We start from the raw sequence: 21,773 nt of genomic DNA on the forward strand, positions 1-21,773 counted from the left end.
GCATATAAGTCTTTCACCTCCTTGGTGAGCTTTATTTCTAAGTATTTTATTTTTGGGGTTGTGATTTTAGAAGTTTTTTTTTTAACATTCCCTTTCTAATACTTCATTTTGGTGTAAAGAAATGCAACTGATTTCTGTATGTGAATCTTGTATCCTACTACCTTGCTGAATTTATCAACTCTAGCAGTTTTGTGTGCAGTCTTTAGGGTTTTCTATATACCATATCATCTGCATATAATGAGTTTTACCTCCTCCCTTCCAATGTAGGTACCTTTTCTTTTTCTTGTCTGATTGCTGTGGATAGGACTTCCAATACTATGTTGAAGAGGTGAGAGTGGGCATCCTTGTCTTGTTCCAGATTTTAGCAGGAAGGCTTTCAGCTTTTCATCATTGAGTATTATATTGGCTGTGGGTTTGTCATAAATGGCTTTTATTATCTTGAGACATGTTCCCTCTATATGCACTTTGGTAAGAGTTTTTCTCATGAATGGATGTTGAATTTTGTCAAATGCTTTTTCTGCATCTATTGAGATGACCATGTGGTTTTTGCCTTTTCTTTTGTTTACATGGCCTATCACATTGATTTACATATGTTGAACCGTCCTTGTGAACTTGGGTGAATCCCACTTTGTCGAATCCCACTTTGTCGAATCCCACTTGGTTGTGATGTATGATCTTTTTTATGTGTTGCTGGATTTGGTTTGCTAATGTTTTGTTGAGAATTTTTGCATCTATATGCATCAAAGATATTGGCCTGTAATTTTCCTTTTTGGTGGTCTTTTTGTCTGGTTTTGGTATCAGGGTGATGGTGGTTTCATTGAATATCTTTGGGAGTGTTCCCTCCTCTTCAAATTTTTGCAAGAGTTTGAGAAGGATGGGTGTGAGTCTTCTTTGTATGTTTGGTAGAATTCACCTGAGAAACCAACAGTAACATCTTAAAAGACGACAGCTCAATATCACAATCAGGAAATTGACATTGGTACAATCCACCGATCCTGTTCAGATTCCCCAGTTTTACTTGTACTCACTGGGTGTGTGTGTGTTTACTTCTATGTAATTGCATCATACGTACAGGTTCCTGCATCCACCACCACAGTCGGGATGCTGACTGCTTCCGTCTCCATGTGGACCCCTCAAATTGCCATTTTGTAACCACACGCACCTCCCCCTGCCCTCACAACCACTGGTGTGGTCTCCAGCCCAAATGATTCCAACGTGCAGCCAGGACTGAGAACTGCTACTTCACCCTCATGCATGAGCTCCAGGGAGCATCATGTCTGAACAGATGCACAAGCCACAGCCCACACCAGGGAAGGGCCTCTCCGGGCACAAGCCCTCGCCCAGCACACAGTTCAATTCCAAAAGGGAGATGAGAAGAGCCAGGTCTCCTGGGCCCTACCGGGAGAATTTGCTCAGGATTTGGTGCATTTCATCCATTTGTTTATTCAGGACTAAATCTGCCCCAGCAGCTGTTGGAACACCTCGGGCGTTTCTGGTCACACTTCCACCCGCCAGGCACCGTGGGGGAGACGCTGTTGGAAGGCCGAGGTCAGGGGTGGGTCAAGGTCCAGCGCTTGCTTCAATGAAGGGCAGTACACAGTGCACAAGGCTCGGGCCGTTTGTGACAGCGATCAGCATTCTAATAAAAATGGCTTCAGGCACCAGGAAAGAGGTGAGAGCCTGAAGTAGCCAAGCCCGAGGTCACAGGGACACAGCTGAAAAGCACAGCATGAGAAATGAGACAAATCCCCGGATCATAACTATGGCTGCCCAGGGGTCTGCACTGACGCCCGGCACTGCAGCTGGGAGACAGCAAGTTAATACTCAGAGAGGGTCGGAGCCGAGCAGGGTACAAAGTAAGTGCTCAATAACCGTTCGCTATTGTTCTTGATACTGTTGTGTTTACGGGCCTCTGAGGGGCAGCAGAGGAGGGTAGATACAACAGGATTTCTTTTTAACCTCTTCACTATTGATAGGCGGGGCGGGTAATTCCATGTGGAGGCATCCTGCGCACTGTTCAGCAGCGTCCCTGGCCTCCACCCACTCGAAGCCAGGAGCACCTTCTCCTCTAGTTGTGACAAAAATGTCTCCAGACACTGCCAGTTAAGTCATGGGTCTCCGCCATCAATAATGCACTGATACCTGGGCAACGGCTGTGTTGGTGTGTCAGGAGAGGCCTGTGGACACACACCTACTTGCCCGGACACAAGGCCTGCCCTGTCCCAGACAGCTCATGGGGACATTTTTTTTTTTTCTATATTCCTTTGAATAGTTTAAGGCTTGAGTTGTCATCTTTGTTCTGTATACACTTTTTCATTGTGCCTATTGACCTCCTAACCTCATGGGGACTTTCTGATTGTCCATCCTGACTTAGGGTTTTTGGCCCAGAGGAATCTAAATCCAGGTCCAGTCATGGCTGCCTCCCCTTTTCAAGATGTGACCATAGTTCATTTTGATACCTTCAAAATGGGGTAGGGGCCTGCATCCCTTGCCCACCCCCTGTCATGCCAACAAAATGCCATCATTACTAGTGATTTTGCTCCATCTTGCAGATGAGAAAACTGAGGCTCGGTGAGCGGATGTGACCTGGCAAGGCCACCTGGCTAGTAAGTGGCAGAGTGGGGATCTCCCCTTGGGCCTAACACCAAAGTCCAAGTCATCTTGTGTGGGTGTCTGTCCTACTGCAAGGCGCGGGAAGAGGCCAGACACAGCACTTCTCATGTCTCCTCCTGGAGCCGAGTCAGCTGATGCCCTGGCAGAGCGACTGCAGGCAAAGGTGGCAGCTGTGTGCTTGGCATGGTCACGTGGTGTTGTTCCAGGGCCACAAGAGCCTCCTTCGTGGAGGGAGGTGTTTTGCCAGGAAGCAGAGTGTGGGCCGTGGAACCAGCGCCGGCAAGAGCCCACTAACAAGGCTGATGTTGGGCCCACCCCATGGCTCCTTGGACATCAGCCCGCGGGCCACCCGGGCCATTAATCCCCTGGCTGTGGCTCCTGCCAGCAGTGCCTGGCTGGCGAGTGAGCACAGCTAAGAGGCAGGAAAGCTGTGTACAGACCTTCCTTGGTCAGTGCCTCTCTCGGTAAGTCCTTAAACCTCACCCGAGTCCCACTGGTCACAGCAAACACAAAGCCCTGCTCTAAATGCCTGTCACCCAGTTAATCCTCACAATCGGAGGGTGACTAGCTTCCAGTAGTCACCCCACACCTTACTAGGATGCTGTGCTGAGGAAGGTACTATCATTAGGCCCCTTTTACAGGTGACAAAACTGAGACAGAGTGTAAGCAAGTAGGGATCTGAACCCAGGAAGGCTGGTGCCAGAGCTGCCCACGTCCTAACCACTGTACCACACTCCCTCTCGCACATTCCTTTAGCTCTAGCACATCGCTCATGGATAAGAGCTGAATTCCACTCTAGAATCCCACCAGAAGGGAAGGAAAGGGCTCCTTTCCTTCTTGAACTGAGACGAGAGATCTGTGCATTTGTATTGGCTGTGCTTTCCCTCACACCCAGCGTGGTACACAGCACGTAGGAGGGGTCAATAGATACTGACTGTATGACTGGATGGATGGATGGAGGGAATGAATAGGTGGATGGATGAACAGACAAATGAATGCATGGATGGCATCACCACGTATGAAGGCATCCTAAGGGCGAGGCATGGCTGTCTTCATCCTCACAGCCACCTGGCCAGGTGGCTACAAAGATCCCAGTTGTACCAGCAAGGAAGCTGCAACTCCGGAAGGGCAAGTTCTAGGGCCCGAGTGACTTCACTCTGGGTTCCGGCCCGGCACAGGGACAGCACAGTCCCAGATTGGAGAATGCAGTCACTAAGCACGTGCCACGTGCCCTGCTCTAGAGATGAGCCTTCAGCAAGAAATAAAGAGATTACAGCCCTGCTTGCACAGAGCTGCCCCTGTCAAATAGGGAAAGGAGCAGGTGACGCAGACGTCTGGGAAGAGAGAGAGGACCCTGAGGTTGGAAGAAGAGCAGCGAGGTGAGCAGGCAAGCGTGGCTGGGGATGCTCTCTGGCCCGGGGCTCCTTTCCCACGAGGAGAGCTGTGCAAAGCGCTGAGCCCCGGGCCTGGCACGCAGCAGGTGCACAACAAGGCTTGCTTCTCCCCTTCTCCTTCCACGGCGCTGGGGCACTCACCTGGAAGAGCAGGTGTGCAGGCCCCCTCCCACCCCCCTCCACACCCTGGCTCACACTCTTCAGGGTTAATGCTGCACCCGCCCCTCTTCCTGACGTGGAAGGCACACGCCGATCGCACACTCATTTAGCATCTGACCCAGGATTTTAATACTCGGGGCCAGGCCCTGAGACAGAAACACACCCACATCTAAAGTCGACTCCCCACAAGGCACATCCAAGTGCTTCTCAGATAAGGGTGGCAACCTCGCAGCTGCCTTTCATTGAGCACCTTCACCTCCCAGCTCCTCAGACAAGGCAGCCCAGAGGCGGGGGGCGGGTAGGGGGCACGCAGCCAGCGCTGGCCGCTCCACCTGCATGTGCCTTGGAGCATGGTCCTGGGGTGTGTGCTCCCCAAATCCTGGCATTCCTCACTGTCCAGACTCACCAATACGAACTCAGATCCCAACACCCCGGTCTTCCTCCCCCACTATCCAAAACTGAGAAATGACATCAGTTACCACAGGAAGGGGCTTCCTTCCTTATGTGTCCCTGCATTTCCTGCCTCCTTTGTGGCCTGGTGGGGCCATGTGACTAATTCTGGCCAACAGGCTGTGAGTGGAACTGACTTGTGTCACTTCTGGTTTGAGATACGTAACAGTGGGTGTGAGTCGTCCACAACTTCCCTTCCCCAGCTGTGGTGACCCAGAAGCCAGCCCCCGAGAGGCGATGTCATAAAACCAGAACGGTCTGGATCTGTCAGTCATCGTACCAAAGGAGAGGCGCCTGATTCTCATCAAGAAATATATGAGAAATACACCCTTGTATTCATGTCCCAAGAGTTTATGGCCAATTTGTTACTGCAGCATAGCCTAGCCTGGCCTAACACCACAAAGGGATTTCCAAGGCTAATTCTTGCCATGTGTGATGTTTGCCTCGCCTGTGTCTTAGAACCCAACCTGGGCCATGCACGTAACACACACATCAGTGCTCATCTTCACAACAAGCCCAGGAGGCAGGGATCAGCCCCATTTTACAGACGAAGCAACTGAGGCACGAAGACTAAGTGACCTGCCTAGGGTCACACAGCCTGCAGATGACAAGGGCAGGACCCTGTCCACTGTGCTACGCCCATTCCCCACCAAACCCCACCTGATTCTTAATCTCTAGGTTCCCAATTCCAAGAGCTCCCGCTAGAAACAACATGCTCGCCAAGGAGAAAGAACAGCAGCAGATGAGAGGGTGCCCCATCCCGACTCCTGGAGAGACGGCAGGAACCTTCGCTAGAAAGAAAATGGAACAGTCGTTTAGAAAGAAATAAAATATTTTTTTTAACTGCAAATTATTTGCAAATGTTCACGTTTCCAGTGTAAGTCATTACAAAAAGATCCCCAAGAAACACTTGGTTTATCTAATGTGAAATAATGGTTTAACTTACAAAAAATAAATATGTATTTCCACCCAAAAGAAGAAAGATGCTTCTCTGGCTTGAAGTCAGCAACGTAATTCACATAGCGAGCATGAATCCTGGGGCAGCCGTGACCTCTCTTTGCTTTTTGGGTCTCCCTTTGGTCTCCAATCAAGGGACCTACAGGGCTTTGAAGAAAGGACCCCACTTGCCCGTTTCCTTCCAGGAACACAGGGACCAACCACCAGATGCTGAGCCAACCTGGCCTTTCCCTGGGATGCTGCTCCTCGGCCCAGTACTTCCTCCCAAGAAATTAAAGTCTTGAGACTGTTTTTCTCCCTAGAGCAGTACTTAAAAAAAAAGAAAAAGAAAAAGAAAATCACTGACACTCATGAATGGGTTCTTTTCTTGTCCCAGAAGAGACTCAGTAACCGTAAGTCAAGTTCTCCACCCCGCCGCCCCTGACAGCCAACCAGAGGCCCCGGGTGAGAAACTGAACTCTAAGAACAAGGAGGAGACTCAACGGGGCTCTTTTCAGTACCAACTGCTCACACCTGGAGGCACCAGCGCTCTTGGCTTTGAATGCTGAATAACCATGACCAGGTCTTCTCTTTCGGGCACCTGGAGGCGTAAACCCATTCTAGCTACAGGTAGAAAGAGGGAGGAAGGAAGGCAAGGCAAAGACGGGAGCGGGTGACGAGGTGAGCAGTCAAGCGGGGAAGTCGGCGTTGAGAGAGCTCTCCCGGCCTGGAGCTCCAGGGCCAGGTCACCCGGAGGCCAGCCCAGTCCCGTCAACGAGAAGCACTGGGAGACATGCGGCCTCTGGTCCATGAAGCAAGTCCCGGTGGAGGCAGCGCTGTGACACTGGTTCCCACGTCTGAGCACCCAGAAGACCAGATGGCTGGTGAGAAGCGCGTCCATGCCCCTCAGGACACTGCCTGAGAGTGAAAATGACCTTCACCAGGCCCCTCACCTCCAAACTGCAGCCTTGGGGAAACAAGCATCTGGGTAGAGCCAGGCAAGGACAGAGAGGTGCCGGGGACCAGGGAGCTTCTCGAAAGCTTGGAACCTGCAGACTTCGGCTGGAGAGATCTGAGGCAGTTGGCTGGATTTGGTCACTAGCATGTTTTATGCAACCGATTTCTCTGGAAGTCTGGTGGCCCAAACCTCCCCACAGAGCACGGAGAGCACATGTGCCCTCCCAGGGGCGTGAGAACATGTGTGCATCTGTGGGGGTAACAGAGGCAAGGATGTGCGTGTTTTGGGGGCACTGCATCCCTGTGTCTCTCCTGTTTCTTCACAGCCAATTCCAGGCAGAGGGCCAGAGGGTGGCTGCTTTCTGTGTGTTTTGGTTTGGGGTTGTTCTTTTTTTTTTTTTTTTGGTTTCAGTCTACGCGAGGCTTGGGTTCCCAAGGATGCCGACTGATCCCTGGCTGCTGGCATGTCGGCCCTGCAGTTCTGAGCAGCTGCACCAGCTCTGGGCTCACACCAAGCCAGCGTCTTTGGCCATGCTGTAGAAGAGACCTCTCTGTTGCAGGAGGCCGGAGGGAGGACCACACTCGCGGATCTCCCCTTTGTCCAGGACAATCACCCTGCAAGGAGGGGACGCAGACATGAGGGGTGGGGAAGGGGTTGGCACCTCGTGCCCCAAGAGCCCACCTGGGCAAGTCCCTGCTTTGGGTCAGGCCCCTAACACCCTATGCCAGGACTGTTACAGTAGCCTTCCACCTGGCTGCCCATCCTCAACCCCAGTTCTAGTCAATGTCAATGTCCTGTGATGCTACCTCCAGTACTCTCTATCACCTTTTATATTTCCTTCCCAGCACAATTCCCTTTTATTTGTTGCTGTGTTTATTGTCTGTCTCTGCACCCAGCCCCCAACTAATCTGTAAGGTCTCTTAGGCAGGCTCCCTGTCTGACAGATCCCTGCTCAGTCCCCAGTGCCTGGAACGGAGCCAGGAATGTGGCAGGCACTCCACACATGTATTGACTGAATAAATGATTGGGTGATGTCAAAAAATGCCTGGTACTAACCAGGACAAAGAGACGTTCCACCAGCTCAGGCTGTCACTAGGCATAATGACAGTGTTGAATGAATGAATGAATGAATGAATGAACGGGTGACTGGGGTGGACCGCAAGGTCCAGAGGCCTTCTGTGCCAGGGCATCACCTCGTGTAGTCCATGATGGTGTTGAGCCGGTGAGCAATGGTGAGGACGGTACAGTCGTCAAACTGCGTCCGGATGGTGGACTGAATGAGGTCATCCGTTTCCAGGTCCACAGCCGCCGTGGCCTCATCCAACACAAGGATCTTCGTCTTCCTCAGCAGGGCCCGGGCCAGGCAGACAAGCTGGCGCTGCCCGACGCTTGACCGGGAGAGAAGGACCAGGAAACAGTGTCAAAACCACCCTGACCCTGAGCCTAGGCCTGAATTGAGAGAAGGGAGAAGAGACACTGGGTGCTGCTTAGACCAGGAGAGCACTTCCACTCTCCACATCTGTGCCCATGGCAGACATCACTAATCAATCAGAATGGTCTTCCCGTTGAGCTAGAAGCAGGCTCAGAATCATTCTCAACACAGGGCTCAGAGGTGATATCCAAAATAACAGGTAGCAAAAATGATCCCATAGCCATGCCTTCTGTGGGGCCCCTCACTGCGGACTTTGGACTCAGTCACGTGCCTGGCTTTGGCCAATGGGATGCTGGCAAACATAAGGCCGGTAGAGGCTTGAAATAGGAATGCACACCAGGCTTTGCTCACTCTTGCACCTCTGCCATCACCATGACAATATGCCTGGGCTGGTCTGCTGGAGGATGAGGGACACACAGGGCAGAATCTAACTGCCCCCAGTGGAGGCCGAATAGATCTGCCTACAGCCAGCGGCCACCACCCATGTGCGTGAGCCAAGACTAGCAGAGCTGCCTGGCTGACCGCCCCAGTGTGTGAGCGGTCACAGCTCTTGTTGAACACACCTGAGGTTTGGTGCTTGGTTGTCATGGTGATGGATGAGTGAACGAGGCACAGGATCCCTGCTGCGCCAGGCATTAACACTTCAGTTGCTGGATCATGGGTGGATCCTGGGGAGCCTGGGAGACGGACCACGGCAGCTGGGGCAGTGGGTGGGGACAGGGAGGGCTCAGAGCAGTGCTATTTACTGACTGGAAGAGAATCTTTCCAAAGTTTAACGACTGATAGCCACTCTCCATTGAATGGACCTGGTGTAAGCAAGGAAGCGTTTTGGCCATCCTGGTTACACCTCATGGTAAAATGAGCCTAGACTGAAACCCATTTTAGATACTGAAACTGAGGCCCCAAGAGGTTAAGAGACAAACAGCTCACGCGGCAGAGCTGGGACTCAAACCCAGGTCTGAACCAGATGGAAATGGACAAAACCTACAAACGCCCTGACGGAGGGAGAGCTGAAGCCGAGGAGACCCGGTTGGGGCCTCACCCCCGCCTACCTGAGGTTCTCCCCGCCTTCTGCGCACTCGTGGTTCAGCTTATGGGGAAGGGCCGACACGAAGCCCTTCAGGTGGGCCAGCTCCAGAGACGTCCAGACCTCTTCATCTGAATACTGGCTGAATGGGTCCAGGTTCATGCGGAGGGAACCCGAAAACAAAACGGGGTCCTGTTCGAAGGGAAGATGGCAGATGACGTGTGAGGCTCACGTCACGGTGGACACGGGTGGGGCAAAGAGGTGCAATGTAGAAAGTTCTTGCCAGAATTGTTCAAAATGGGGTTTCACAGTCCCTTGGAATCACCACTTCCGAAGATGTCAATAATGGGGGAAAAAAGCCTGGAAAACTCTGGATTAAGTGAAATAAAATAGATTTCTTTCTTGCAAGATTTCCCAGAGCATTCAATATGCAAATGTGTTGGGAACTTTCGGGAAGGGAGATGCAGCATGGGCAATTCCTAATTGCAAGGTACCTGGATTCCTCCCCATCCCACCTCCAAATAAGAACCTTAGGAGAAATATAAGGCAAAACAACACTAAAAGGCAACGTATTAAGGAATCACCACCTACTGGCATCCGTCTAGAAAATTCATCATTCTCGCCTAGCTCTTGGGAGGGTCAGAGATCCCTGTGCTGACCGACAGCCGGCAGAGAAGCCGGTATCTTAACTGTAGCCTGTGAGATGCTCAGGAAGCTGCCTACTGGGTGGCAGGAGTGAAGGAATGAATGAAACCTGCTTAAGGCTCACGGTTATTTATGTGCTAAGAGGAGACTCCGTGAAGAAACACAGCATAATTTCAGTAAAAAAAAAAAAAAAAAAAAAAATCATGAAAGTAGGAATAAAGGTAGGTTTGTCCTGAAAATACACACATGTCGCTTTCAGCGTGACCCAGCCCAGCCCATCGGCCCCACCTGGGGGATGATGGTGATCTTGAAGCGGAGGTCGTGCAGGCCAATCTTGGCAATGTTGACATCGTCAATGATGATCTCTCCCTCGGCAGACTCGTTGATACGAAACAAGCCCAGGGTCAGGGATGACTTCCCAGCTCCTGTCCGCCCCACGATGCCAACCTGTGGGACAGGAAGGGCCCAGGGTGAGGTGGGAATGCTGCTATCTGGGGTTACCTCCTGCCCCATGGTGCCCTCATTTTAAGTACCAGCCCCAGAGCAATTCAGTCATCTGGTCAACCCACCTCTCACCGTAGCCCCCACCCTCAGCAGCTTCCCAGAGACATTCCTTTAGGGGCTGTTTTGGCCAAAGGTCAAGAAGGACTCCCTTCTCTTTGCCAGCTCTTTTTAGAAATTAAAATTAGGTTTTTTTAACATCTTTATTGGAGTATAATTGCTTTACAGTAGTGTGTTAGTTTCTGCTTTATAACAAAGTGAATCAGTTATACATATACATATGTTCCCATACCTCTTCCCTCTTGCATCTCCCTCCCTCCCACCCTCCCTATCCCACCCCTCTAGGTGGTCACAAAGCACCAAGTTGATCTCCCTGTGCTATGCGGCTGCTTCCCACGAGCTATCTATTTTACTTTTGGTAGTGTATGTATGTCCATGCCACTCTCTCACTTTGTCACAGCTTACCCTTCCCCCTCCCCATATCCTCAAGTCCATTCTCTAGTAGGTCTGTGTCTTTATTCCTGTCTTACCCCTAGGCTCTTCATAACATTTTTTTTCTTAAATTCCATACATATGTGTTAGCATATGGTATTTGTCTTTCTCTTTCTGACTTACTTCACTCTGTATGACAGACTCTAGGTCCATCCACCTCATTACAAATAGCTAATCAGCTGTTTTTTATAAATTAGTTATTTTCAACTCAAGATAATATTAAGTAACAATCAGATTGTTCTGGTGAAATATCTGAGCTGTTGAAATATCTCCAAGGTTCAAGCAGATCCCCCTGCATCCCAGCTGAGGAAGCAGAAAGAGGTTAGGGATACAACCTGGCCTCTACTTATCCTCTCTTGAGGGAACTGGGCTCCCCATTTAATGGCCAATGATCGATGTTCCAGTTAGAACTCTCCCTTCTCATCTGGGCTCCAAAGAGGCCAGCTCCTCCACCCTCTGACAGCAACTCACGGAGCAGAGTCTCATGATGTAACATAAGCCATAAAGCGTCAGTGAGAACACCGCCCACTCTGTTCCTCCCCTTGTTATAAGTTGGAGAAATTCTCTCATGGGAACGGTACATTCTGAGCCTTGGGGTAGGAAGTTTAACAAATTCGTATGTTCAGAGATGAAACACTGTCTTCTGGCAAACGGCCAGGAGGACCCTGGGTCTCAGAGCAAGGATGTCTTCCAGGAACAGCAATACGTTCCAAGATTCTGTCCATTTCACATGTCCCTTGAGCCATCCCTAGTAGTGACGATGACGTCTTTCTGTTCTAGAGACTGCCAACTCAAATGCCTAAGGGGCTGAGTGGGCACATGAATGGAGCAGGAAGGGACCAGTCGGTGAACTGGGAGGCTCGTGTCTTGTCTAGAAAGAGTCAGGCAAGGAGGATGGGCCCAGTGTTGCCACGTGTTCTGATCTTTCAAGAAAAGCAGGAAATGGATTTTTATATAAAACATTCCAGATTTTTCAACATTTGCAATTTAGATTTCTTTCAAAACGTATCTGTGGGCTTCCTTTGGCCCTCGGGCTACCAGTCTGCAACCCTGCTGGGACACTCTGAGCAGCTTTTACTTCCATAAGCCCCTCCCCGAAAGGCCACTCCACCCTGTGGTTTGGGACAGGGACAGACTGGGAAAATGAGGAAGCTCATTTCATCTGCCTGGTGGCAACCTACGCCCGACCGTGAACTGGTGGGGGTCAAAGTGCGCCCACCTTCTCCCCTCCATCGATGGTGACGTTGATGTGCTTGAGAACCAGGTCCAGGTCCTCTCGGTAACGCAGGCCGTAGTCTCGGAACTCCACTCGGCCCACCTGGGGCCAGTTGCTGGGGGGTGCCATCTCCTGGATTCGCCAGGGAGCCTGCAATCACAGTGGGTGGTGGGGTGGGGTTCAGGAGTCTGAAGTCCACCTCATGTGCCCTAAGGCTCTGTGTGAGTGGCCTCCATGACCCCTCTGACCACATGGCTCTCTCTCTCACTCACTACGCTCCCCACACTGAATTCTGGACTGTTCCATGAACACCCACACCTGTTGCTTCAGGGCCTTTGCACTTGCGGCTTCTTTTGCCTGGAGTGCTCTTCCCCAAACTACCCTCTGGACCTGCTCACCTGCTGCAGATCTCAGGCCAATGAGACCACCCTCCTAGCCCTGGGCCCATCTCTCCCCTCCCCCCTTCCATTTTCCTTCAGAGCACTTACCCACCTCCTAGCATTTTAAGTACATATTTGCTTGTTCTGTCACCCACGCCCACTGGAAATCCCCTCTATGAGGACAGGTTCTTTTATTCGTTCACTGCTATATCCCAGGGCCCAGAGCACATAGTAGGTGTTCAATAAACACTCATGGACTGAATCAATGAATGAGTGGTCTTCTCTCGACAGACACAAGGGTAAAGGTGAGATACTCCAATGGCTTCTAAGGTCTGGTAAAAGCAGCAACTAACACTTGAAGGTCACTCTATCACATTACCTCGTTTAATCCTCAGTACAATCCCACGAGTGGGTTCTTTCCTATCCCCAGTTTACACATGAGGAAACTGAAACACAGAGAGAGAAAGCAACTTGCCTGGGGTCACACAGCCCCTGTTTCTGAAAAGCTGCTTAGTTCATTTCAGCATTTCCTGAGGTCTACCTCTGGATGTGCTCTGGGCCAGGCTCAGGGCTATCTTCAGGGAAGGAGAGGAATGGTGAGGGCAATAAAAGAGAAAGTCCATCCTTTCTCGCCCATAAACTTCTTACGTTAATTTTTTTACACCCTTTATATAAATAAGGGGACATGCTATAAGAACACAAAGGGGACTGGAGAGAAGTGGGTGGAGCTTTCTATCTATAAATAAATATCATACATAATATAAATAAACACATAAGTAAATACATATATTTTAATAGTGGTAGGACTGGTGATCTTTCTCTTTTTCAAACATGCTCTTATTCTAAAAGTATAAAAATAAATAATTAAAAGTAGTAAAATAAGTAAAATATTTTAAAAGTAAATTAAGTTGAATTTCACACTTTAAACGGGTGAACTGAGTGGCATAAGAATTACATCTCGAAAGCTTTTATAAAAATAAATTAAAAATAAATAAATAGATAAATTCAGTGTAGGATGGGAAACTCCTGGTGTAATGTGCTCTTATTTCCACAGGGGACGCTCAAACCATTCTGACAGATGCTCTCTGAGGAAGTGGGCCCTGGTTCACCGAGTCAGAGCATTAAAGGACCTGGCGTAGTTCACCTCTGTAAATCCTCAAGACAGAGTCTAACCAGGGTCACTTTGGTCTCATTCCCAAGGGGCACTTTCTTGGAATAAAGTGCGGCATAAAGGCACACACCCAAATCCTGGGTCTGTCATTTACCGGCCATGTGATCTTAGGCAAGCAACTTAACCTCTCTCTGTCCATTTCCTCACCTGCAAAATGGGGATAACAGTAGAATGTGAGTTATAAGGCTGTGTAAAGAATAAATGAATTATTCTATGTAAAATGTTTAGTACAGGCCCTGACACCCCACAAGAGCACAATATGTGTGTCCCTATTACTATTATTATTGGTAGTAGTGGGGATGGTGGTATCTCCAAGCATCACTGCTATTACCATTATTAACACTACTACTGCTATTCGGAGGTGGTGTGTGGGCAGAATAAGGCAGTTATTAGGGGAAACATGGCACCAAAGCCTGGAGACTTGGGTCCTACTCCCAGCTGTCCCACGGACCATGCGTGACCTCGGACCAGCCATCGTCCCTCCCTACCTGCCTTTTTATTCCACCTATAAAATGAGGACTTGGGTTAAATAAATGCAGGGTTTCCCAAACTTTGGTCAATTCCTTACCAATAACATGATTTTTGCAATATCCATGTACTGATTCTCTTTTTCCTGACTTTTAATATTTTTAAACGACTCATTTGTATTTAATGTTTAAACTTATTTAAAGAGAAAATTAGTATGATTCACTTTCCATAATGTAAGTCCTCCCCGCAAAAAACATAACAAATAACAGAAGATTATTTTTGTCATTTAGAGGTTGCCTATTGAAGGCCCACGTGGTAGGGCTCAAAGGATTCTTTTGGGTAAAGCCACACTGAAGATCATGGCCAAGACGTCAGGCCGGAGGCTTGCTTTACCTCCTTCTCAGTCTCTGAATACTCCTTGAGTCTCTCCACGGCCACAATGTTGGTCTCCATCTCGGACGACATCCGAACAAGCCAGTTCAAGTATGTGGTGACCTGTGAGTGGAAGAGTCACATGGAGCTTCTAGAGTGAGCGAGAGTTGCTTTATTTCCATGAAGTCATTATTCATTATGAAATGTTTCAGATAACCAAGGTACACAAAACAGCAACCCCAAATACTGTGGCCAGACTTCCTACATTGTGTCTCTTAAGCAAGCACCACATGTCAAAATAACCCAGGGGCCACACAAGTAATCAGAAAGGAAATGAAGAGATATTTTGAACCAGATGATAAGAAGAAAACACAATGTATCAAAATTTGGGAGATGCAGCTAAAGCAGTGCTTCAAGGGAAATTTATAGGATTAAGTACATTTCTCTTGTAGCTGGGGGCATCCTCTCATGCCATCAAGGACTCTCCTTGGCTGATGGGGGAATCAGGGCCGCACATCTAATTTCTCTCCTGCACCAGTCGGTCACTGGGCTCTAGACCTGCTCGTCAAACTCTACTTGGTCCCCTTTCCTCTCCCCCACTCCCACAGAGATCCAAAGCAAAGGCCCGAAAACCTGACAATTGGCTCCCCATTAAGAGAACTGGAAAATCCACCTGAGAGCACCCGCCTTACCTGCAGTGAGTAAGACACCGAGAGGCCCACCAAGCCAGCACTGAGACTGTGCCGGGAGATCACTGCAAACAGGGCGGCAAACAGGACAATGCAGTTGCCTACACACTCCAGCCGCACAGCCAGCCACCTACGTGGAGACACAGGCAGAGGGACGGATGGACACATGGACACATGGACACACATACACACACACACACACACACACACGCCCGGAGTCAGCTTTTCAGGGACTTGATTTATAGCTGGGGGGCAGGGTGGTGGTGGTGGCCACTTTGCTAACTGAAATAATTCCCCAATAGTTCCTGAGAGAGGCCTCATTTGCCCTGTTCATGGGACATGGGGAAGGAGGGCCGAAGGGACACGATTTCAGGAATTCCTCACTAATCTGGCAAGCCCAGGAACTAAAATAGAGTTCTCCAAAAGTGACCTTTCCAGGAAACTGAAGCTTGCCTTTTTAAGAACCAACTTTCTCTCACTGAAACCTTTAAAATATACCCATGTGTGCTTTTAAAAATATGTCCCAGAAAATTCCTAAATACTAAGAAATCATCAACTATAAGAGGCACCCTCTGATTTAAAATAATTTTCTTCTTGGCAGGAGACGAGGAGGTGGGAGTGAGAAATAAACCACCATTTTCAACACAGCCAAAGGGTCCCCAGACCCAGATCACCCTCATTTCAAAAACATTAAAATGTATTGCCTTACCTTTAAAATATAAACAGGTTTACTGGTTTAAAGCTAACTTTTATAAGATATCACATAGGAACATTATTTTAATGTTTTAAAATGTAAAGCATTCTAGAAAACACAGTATTATCAACATTTTTTCCACTACAGCGTTAAGATCCATGTGACTGGTCCTCAGGGTGTGAGCTATTCCTACACACACCCAGATTTTGACAAACTCCCTAAAAATTCTTCAAGGGAAGGCAAGGTTCTCTCCAGTAATTCACAATCTCCCTGCCCAGTCTTACACGATGGGATTACATTGTGCACAGTGGGTCACTTCCAGGGTGCTATTACCCCTCCCCAGAGTTTTCCATCCCACATCTCAAAAAATACATCAGGAGGTAAGCAAGTGAGAAGGATACTTTTCCAGATTCGTCAATAATTAGCAAACTTCTACCCCCTTTTTTTGACTGATGGTATTTAATCATTCTTGATCCCCCAAATGGCAATTTCACATGGTTCAACCTAATAGAAGTAAACTGCTTCCAATACTCATCACACAGGGGTGGTGTGATGAGAAGCATGGCGCAAAAACACTCAATAGCTGAGGCTGCCGTCACTGATGATCCTGTAGCACCAGGACAACAGCTAAATGATGGATCCTGCAGTATCTTCTGACCCCAGAAGAACTCTTTGTCCCTGCACTCCAATGCCCCTGGAGCTGCGTGCTGACCGTGCTCCTTTCTGCTTTTAATGGTTATAATGTCCTCTCCTCGCACCAAGTCTATGACTCCACACCCTCATCCAGGAACCAAGGGGCTCCCCCTGCCCCCTCCCACGGCCCCACGCCCACCTGTTGGCCACGATGCTGGGGTAATAGGCCTTCTGGTTCTCGTCCACCTTCAGGTCGCTCTGGCGGATGAAGCGCTCCTGTTCCTCGAAGGCGCGGATGACGCTGACCCCCAGCAAGGTCTCGTTGAAGTGGGAATAAACCGGGGAGCGGCTGACTGACTCGAGGCGCTTCAGCTGCCGGGAAGAGGCCACGTAGAACCTCTGTGGGAGAGAAGAGACGGGGAGTGGGGGAGGGTCCCTCATCCCAGCCTCCCAGGGCTGCGCTGGAGAACGTCTGGATCCTTCCAGGGGCGAAATGTTGGAGCTGGGCTGCTCTCAGAGGGTGTCCCGACTCAGCTGGCGAACGGCAGGCACAGCGCCCACAATACTGCCGGTGGTGGTGATGATGATAATAACTAACGTTTACGTGGAGTCCAGCATCCTAGGATTGTTTTAAGTTCTTTCACATATATCAGCTCATGCAATCCTCACCAAAAACCTACGAGGTGCTCATTCCAGTTTCACAATGAGTAAACTAAAGACAACCTCTTCCCTAAGGTCACGTGGTTAGGAAGCGGCAGAGCTAGGATCTGAACCCCATCAAAGTGCTAACCTCAGCACTGCATGGCCCCTCTGATACCACTGACCTCTGGGGTTTATGGACCCTGCAGTGTGGCTTTATGACAACCAGACCTCAGCGCAAACCCTGCCTCCACCCGTCCCCATGGACAGTGACCACATCCGCTCTGCTCCTGCCCTAATGCCGGGCATTCAGCTCGTTAGAGATGTAACAAGATGGAGTCGCTCACTGGAAATGCTGAGGAGCTGTGACACAGGCTGGACTGGTCATCTGAAGACACCTCTATTCTCCTGGACGTGCTGCAGATGTAACACTGCTTCATCAACAGCGGAGGCGGGCAAGCAGACACAGGGTGCTCAGGGACATGGCCTCCTGCCTCCTGGCCTGCGTCGGGTGCCCTGGGCCATTTTGGGGGCAGAGACCTTCCACGGAGAGCACTGAACAGAACAGGTGGCTCTGACAGGGCCTCCAAGGTCAGCCACTTCTTTCTGGATGGCAGCTCACGTGGTCATTTGAACCGCAAGCTGGGCAGCCTTCTGGGGCTCCAGAAACTCTGAAAACTCACCCAGGGACCACACCAACCAGGGCCATCTCAGAACAGTGGTTCTGACAATCCCTGCACACGGTCAGATGCTATCTCTTCCTCTGGCGGCAAAATGAAATCCAGACCTCCTGTCTGGCTCAAGGCCCCCTGGCATCTGTCCCCATTACCCTCTCCTGGAATCACCTCCTCTCCCTGGCTTTCTTTCATCCTGGGTGGAAACGGTTCTAAAACATTTTACCTGCTCAATTTATTCCACTTGTCATGTCCTCAGAATTTTATTTCCTCTAAAATGCTAACCTGAGATTTATTTTTGTTAAGGAATAGCCTGGTTTTTAAAAAATAATTATTAGCTTTCCTTTTAAGCTCTGTTCCAGGAGACATAATCCACCTCGTGGACTCACCTTACTCTTTCAGAGACCAAGACAGTGCCTGGTCTCCTGAGTGAAAATAACTGCCCGACACACACCTGCCTTGTGCCAGGAAGCGGGCTGAGATCCGAGACACTAAGACGTGTGCCGGGTAATTTTCATGGATGCCAAACAGTTCCACAGGCAGAAATGCCTTATTCTAGCAATGCGGAAGCCCAAACAGAATTCCACATCATCTTACCTCTTACATTCCTTTTTCTAAAAATGACTTGCTTTTAAGTTAAAACGGTAATGTATATCCATTTTTTAAAATCTTGGAGTGATATAGACAGAAAGATTAAACATTACATTAAGTCCACAATCCAGAGATAAGCACTATTCAGATTTCAGTATATAACCTTTTAGATCTTTTCCCGAGAAAGAGAGTGAGAGAGAATACATACCCTTACACACATACACCCTTAAAAGCCTTTTTTTTTTTTTTTTTTGGCGGTACGCGGGCCTCTCACTGCCGTGGCCTCTCCCGTTGCGGAGCACAGGCTCTGGACGCGCAGGCTCAGCGGCCATGGCTCACGGGCCCAGCCGCTCCGTGGCATGTGGGATCCTCCCGGACCGGGGCACGAACCCGTGTCCCCTGCATCGGCAGGCGGACTCCCAACCACTGCGCCACCAGGGAAGCCCAAAAGCCACTTTTTGAGATGCAACTTACATCCACTGGAAAGTGCACTAAATCTTTACAGCTTTATGGATTTTATGTTTATCTACACCTGCATAGCCACTACCTGATCAAAATCTAGAAAATTCTCTCGTGTCCTCTCACAGTCAACACTCCTTATAGCCACTACTCTGACTTTTACCACATCGTACTTGCCTGTTCTTCAACTTCATAAAAACACAATCACACAAATGTACTCTTTTGTGTTTGGCTTCTTTCGATCAACATAGTATCTCTGAGATTCATCCTCCTTGTGTGTATTTCACTGCTTTTCACTGCTGAGTCATTGTATAAATATACCACAATGTACGTATCCATCCTCCTGTGATGGACATTTGGGGCTATTATGAATCAAGATGCTAAGAACATTCTAGCTTTTTTTTGTTTTTGCTTGATAGATTCTCTTCTTTTGCATATACACTGAGGATTGAGACTGCTGGGTTACAGGACAAGCATATATTCAGTTAAAAGCCATTAAAAAACTAAATTCTCCCATAATCTCAGCCCTTAGAAAGGCAATGTTTTCATTTTTGTGCCTCTCCTTCCAGTCCTGCCCACACACATTATGCACGTGGTCTTAGTTATAATGATAGTGTGCTGACAACATGGTCCTTCGCTAACTTCATTCCCTTTGTTGTTTAAAAATAAAATTGTCAGTGTCGCAACAGTGTCTTCCTAATTCTCCCATTAAAGGCACATAACATTCCATTACCCAGTTGTTCCATGGTGTGCTCAAGGCCCTGCTACTGGCAGATATCTGAGCCGCCTCAAACGCCGCATTTGGCCCATTTTGTTCTCTTGAATTGGGTCCTTCAGGAAATTGTCCAGCCAGGGTGTGAACTCCGATAGCATCTGGGTAAATGCAGCTGGATGACTTTCCAGAAAAGCTGGCACCAATTTAAAGAGAACACAGCGAGGGTCCGGGACCTGCTCTGATTCCACCTTTGTTCACACTCACCAGTCACTGGGCCACAGTGTGGGAGGGTTTGGGCGCTGGCTGACTGGGCCAAGGCCTCCCAGGACCCACACGAACAGGCCACACAGAGTGCAGTTTGAGGTATGGAGCACCTCGTGGTTTCTTACTCTTACTTTGTGCAGCAGTCATTACGCTCCCATCTAAACAGCAGTCCCCCACTAGCAACTGTGCTGCAGCTAACCTCTCAGAGGCAGGAAAGCACAACGCAGCACTGCAGTTACCAGCAAGAGCTTTCGAATCGGGCACGAGTTCACATTCCCAGCTCCCCCACTTGGGCCTCAACATGCTCATCTGTCAACTGGAAGCACCACAGCTGATGTTGACTCAGCTGTCAAATGCTCCCTTGCCCTGTTCCCCTTCCTCAAGCTTATTTTCTGAAATAGAAATGTGATGGCTGGAGCTCCAGTAGCCAACTTGGACCATGAGACCAACTTAAGAACGGAAGGCAAAGACGATAGAACAACACCCCCTCCCCACCCCGAAAAAAAACAACCCACAGTGAAGGAGTCTGGGATATTAACAAACTCATGGAGCTGCCACACCAGCCCTGAAGAGTCTACCTCAAGATTTCTATTACAAGGGAAAAAAATATTTAAGTTGCTGTTATTCATGTCTTCATTATCTGCAGGGGACTTAGGACCTAAAGAATTTCATACTTAAAGGAATTTTAATAATAAAGATGCCTTTATGGCTATAGCTTATTTTCTTTTATAACTTACAGCTTAAAAAAACCCTTATTGCTAGGAAAAAAGGATATTTGGTTATTGCAAGCTAAAAACAATCAACTTAGGTATTCAAAACTGACAAAAATAAATCTAACCCTCCTCCAGCATGTCCTCCACAGCCCCACACTGAGGAAACACAAAACAAAGGGAGCCCTGTGCTCACGTGGAGAGTGATACAGAGCTGGGCTCGTCCTGGACCCTAAGACCCCACCTCTTACCTGGACAAAGAAGTAGATGAGGCCCAGGGGCGGGATGATGACGGCCACCATGGGAGTGGCCAGCAGGATGATGATACAGGCGCCAATGACATTGAACAGGGAGCCCATGAACATCTTGATGACCTGTGGGATCATCGAGTCCACTGTGTCCAGCTCCTTGGAGAAGCGGTTCACCAGGTTCCCGCTGGGGGTCCGCTCGAAGAAGCTCATGGGCGACCTGAGGACGTTATGCAGCAGGTCCAGGTGCAGGCGGCGCGAGGCGAAGATGCCCCCGATGGACACCACCATGGAGTAGCCGAACACTGTGATACCTACAAACACTCTCGCGTTAAATTCCACGATGGGAGAGGGACCGGGCTGAGGGCAGGGACGAGTGGCCATGTGACCATGTGGACCAAGCAGCCTGGACTCCCAGCTTCTAATAACAATAATAATGGTGGCAATTATGAATCGAGCACTTAGTATGTACAAACCTCACTGTGTGAGTTTTACATGCATCTAATCCTTATGAGGACCCTGTATAAGTTCTATTAGTACTCATGCCACAGAGATAAGGAAATTGAAGCTCAGGTAGGTGAATTCCTTTGCCCTCAATAGACCCAGCCAATCAGAAGCAGAGCTGGGGTTCCCACGGCAGCAGCCTGCTCCAGCGTCATGCTCTTATCTGTACGCCTCATCCTCTAGACCAGCGCTGTACAGCAGAACTTTCTGTGATAATGGAAATGGTATGCAACTATGCTGTCCCATGTGGTAGCCACTAGCGACATGCGACTATTAAGCATTTGTCATATGGCTAGTGTAATTCTATAACTGATATTTTAATTTTATTTTATTTTTATGAACTGAAATTCAAATAGCCACATGAGGCCAGCGGCTACCATACTGGACAGCACAGCTCTGGAACAGACATTGCTGCTATGGGTCCAGGTCAACATCACACCCTCTCTGTGCTCTCTCTTCTCTTAATTATAATCTGAAGGCCACAGACCCTAGCCCTTTGAGGGAGTTTTAGGGATTAGGAAATTGCCTGCTCTTCTGGTTTTTTCAAAGCCATCTCTTGGAGATCATGAGACATTTATGGTCCCTCCAAACAAGCCACAGTAGGGCACCCTTTCTGTTCAGAGAGGTGATTTCACAGGGATAGAGAAGCTTCGATCTTGGTCTCCTTGATCAAAGAAGGAAGCCATGAGGCAGGGGCTAGGACAACAGACTCTGGAGCCAAATCCTCTCGCTGCCACTC

At 49.1% G+C, this 21,773-nt stretch overlaps 2 protein-coding genes across 5 annotated transcripts in view; one reads left to right on the top strand and one right to left on the bottom strand.

Annotated features, from left to right (window-relative positions):
- The window catches only part of ABCC6 (ATP binding cassette subfamily C member 6), a 61,382-nt gene extending 60,259 nt beyond the window's left edge, over positions 1 to 1,123 (top strand). Inside the window, exon 31 of the mRNA XM_082857886.1 lies at positions 1,075 to 1,123. Coding sequence (XP_082714012.1) covers positions 1,075 to 1,108 — 34 coding nt within the window. The 3' untranslated portion in view covers positions 1,109 to 1,123. The remainder of the gene's footprint in view (positions 1 to 1,074) is intronic.
- A 5,536-nt stretch (positions 1,124 to 6,659) lies between these two features.
- ABCC1 (ATP binding cassette subfamily C member 1 (ABCC1 blood group)) overlaps positions 6,660 to 21,773 on the bottom strand; it is a gene marked incomplete at its 5' end in the record, with an annotated part of 129,028 nt that continues 113,914 nt past the window's right edge. For all 4 annotated transcript variants that reach the window (XM_082857402.1, XM_082857401.1, XM_082857400.1 and 1 more), the window contains 9 exons: positions 6,660 to 7,124; positions 7,704 to 7,898; positions 8,995 to 9,161; positions 9,903 to 10,061; positions 11,827 to 11,973; positions 14,236 to 14,337; positions 14,907 to 15,033; positions 16,430 to 16,629; positions 20,534 to 20,844. In XM_082857402.1, coding sequence (XP_082713528.1) covers positions 7,016 to 7,124; positions 7,704 to 7,898; positions 8,995 to 9,161; positions 9,903 to 10,061; positions 11,827 to 11,973; positions 14,236 to 14,337; positions 14,907 to 15,033; positions 16,430 to 16,629; positions 20,534 to 20,844 — 1,517 coding nt within the window. In that variant the 3' untranslated portion in view covers positions 6,660 to 7,015. The remainder of the gene's footprint in view (positions 7,125 to 7,703; positions 7,899 to 8,994; positions 9,162 to 9,902; positions 10,062 to 11,826; positions 11,974 to 14,235; positions 14,338 to 14,906; positions 15,034 to 16,429; positions 16,630 to 20,533; positions 20,845 to 21,773) is intronic.

This window comes from Leucopleurus acutus (genome assembly GCF_964270905.1).
Source record: "Leucopleurus acutus genome assembly, chromosome: 16".
NCBI lineage: Eukaryota > Metazoa > Chordata > Mammalia > Artiodactyla > Delphinidae > Leucopleurus > Leucopleurus acutus.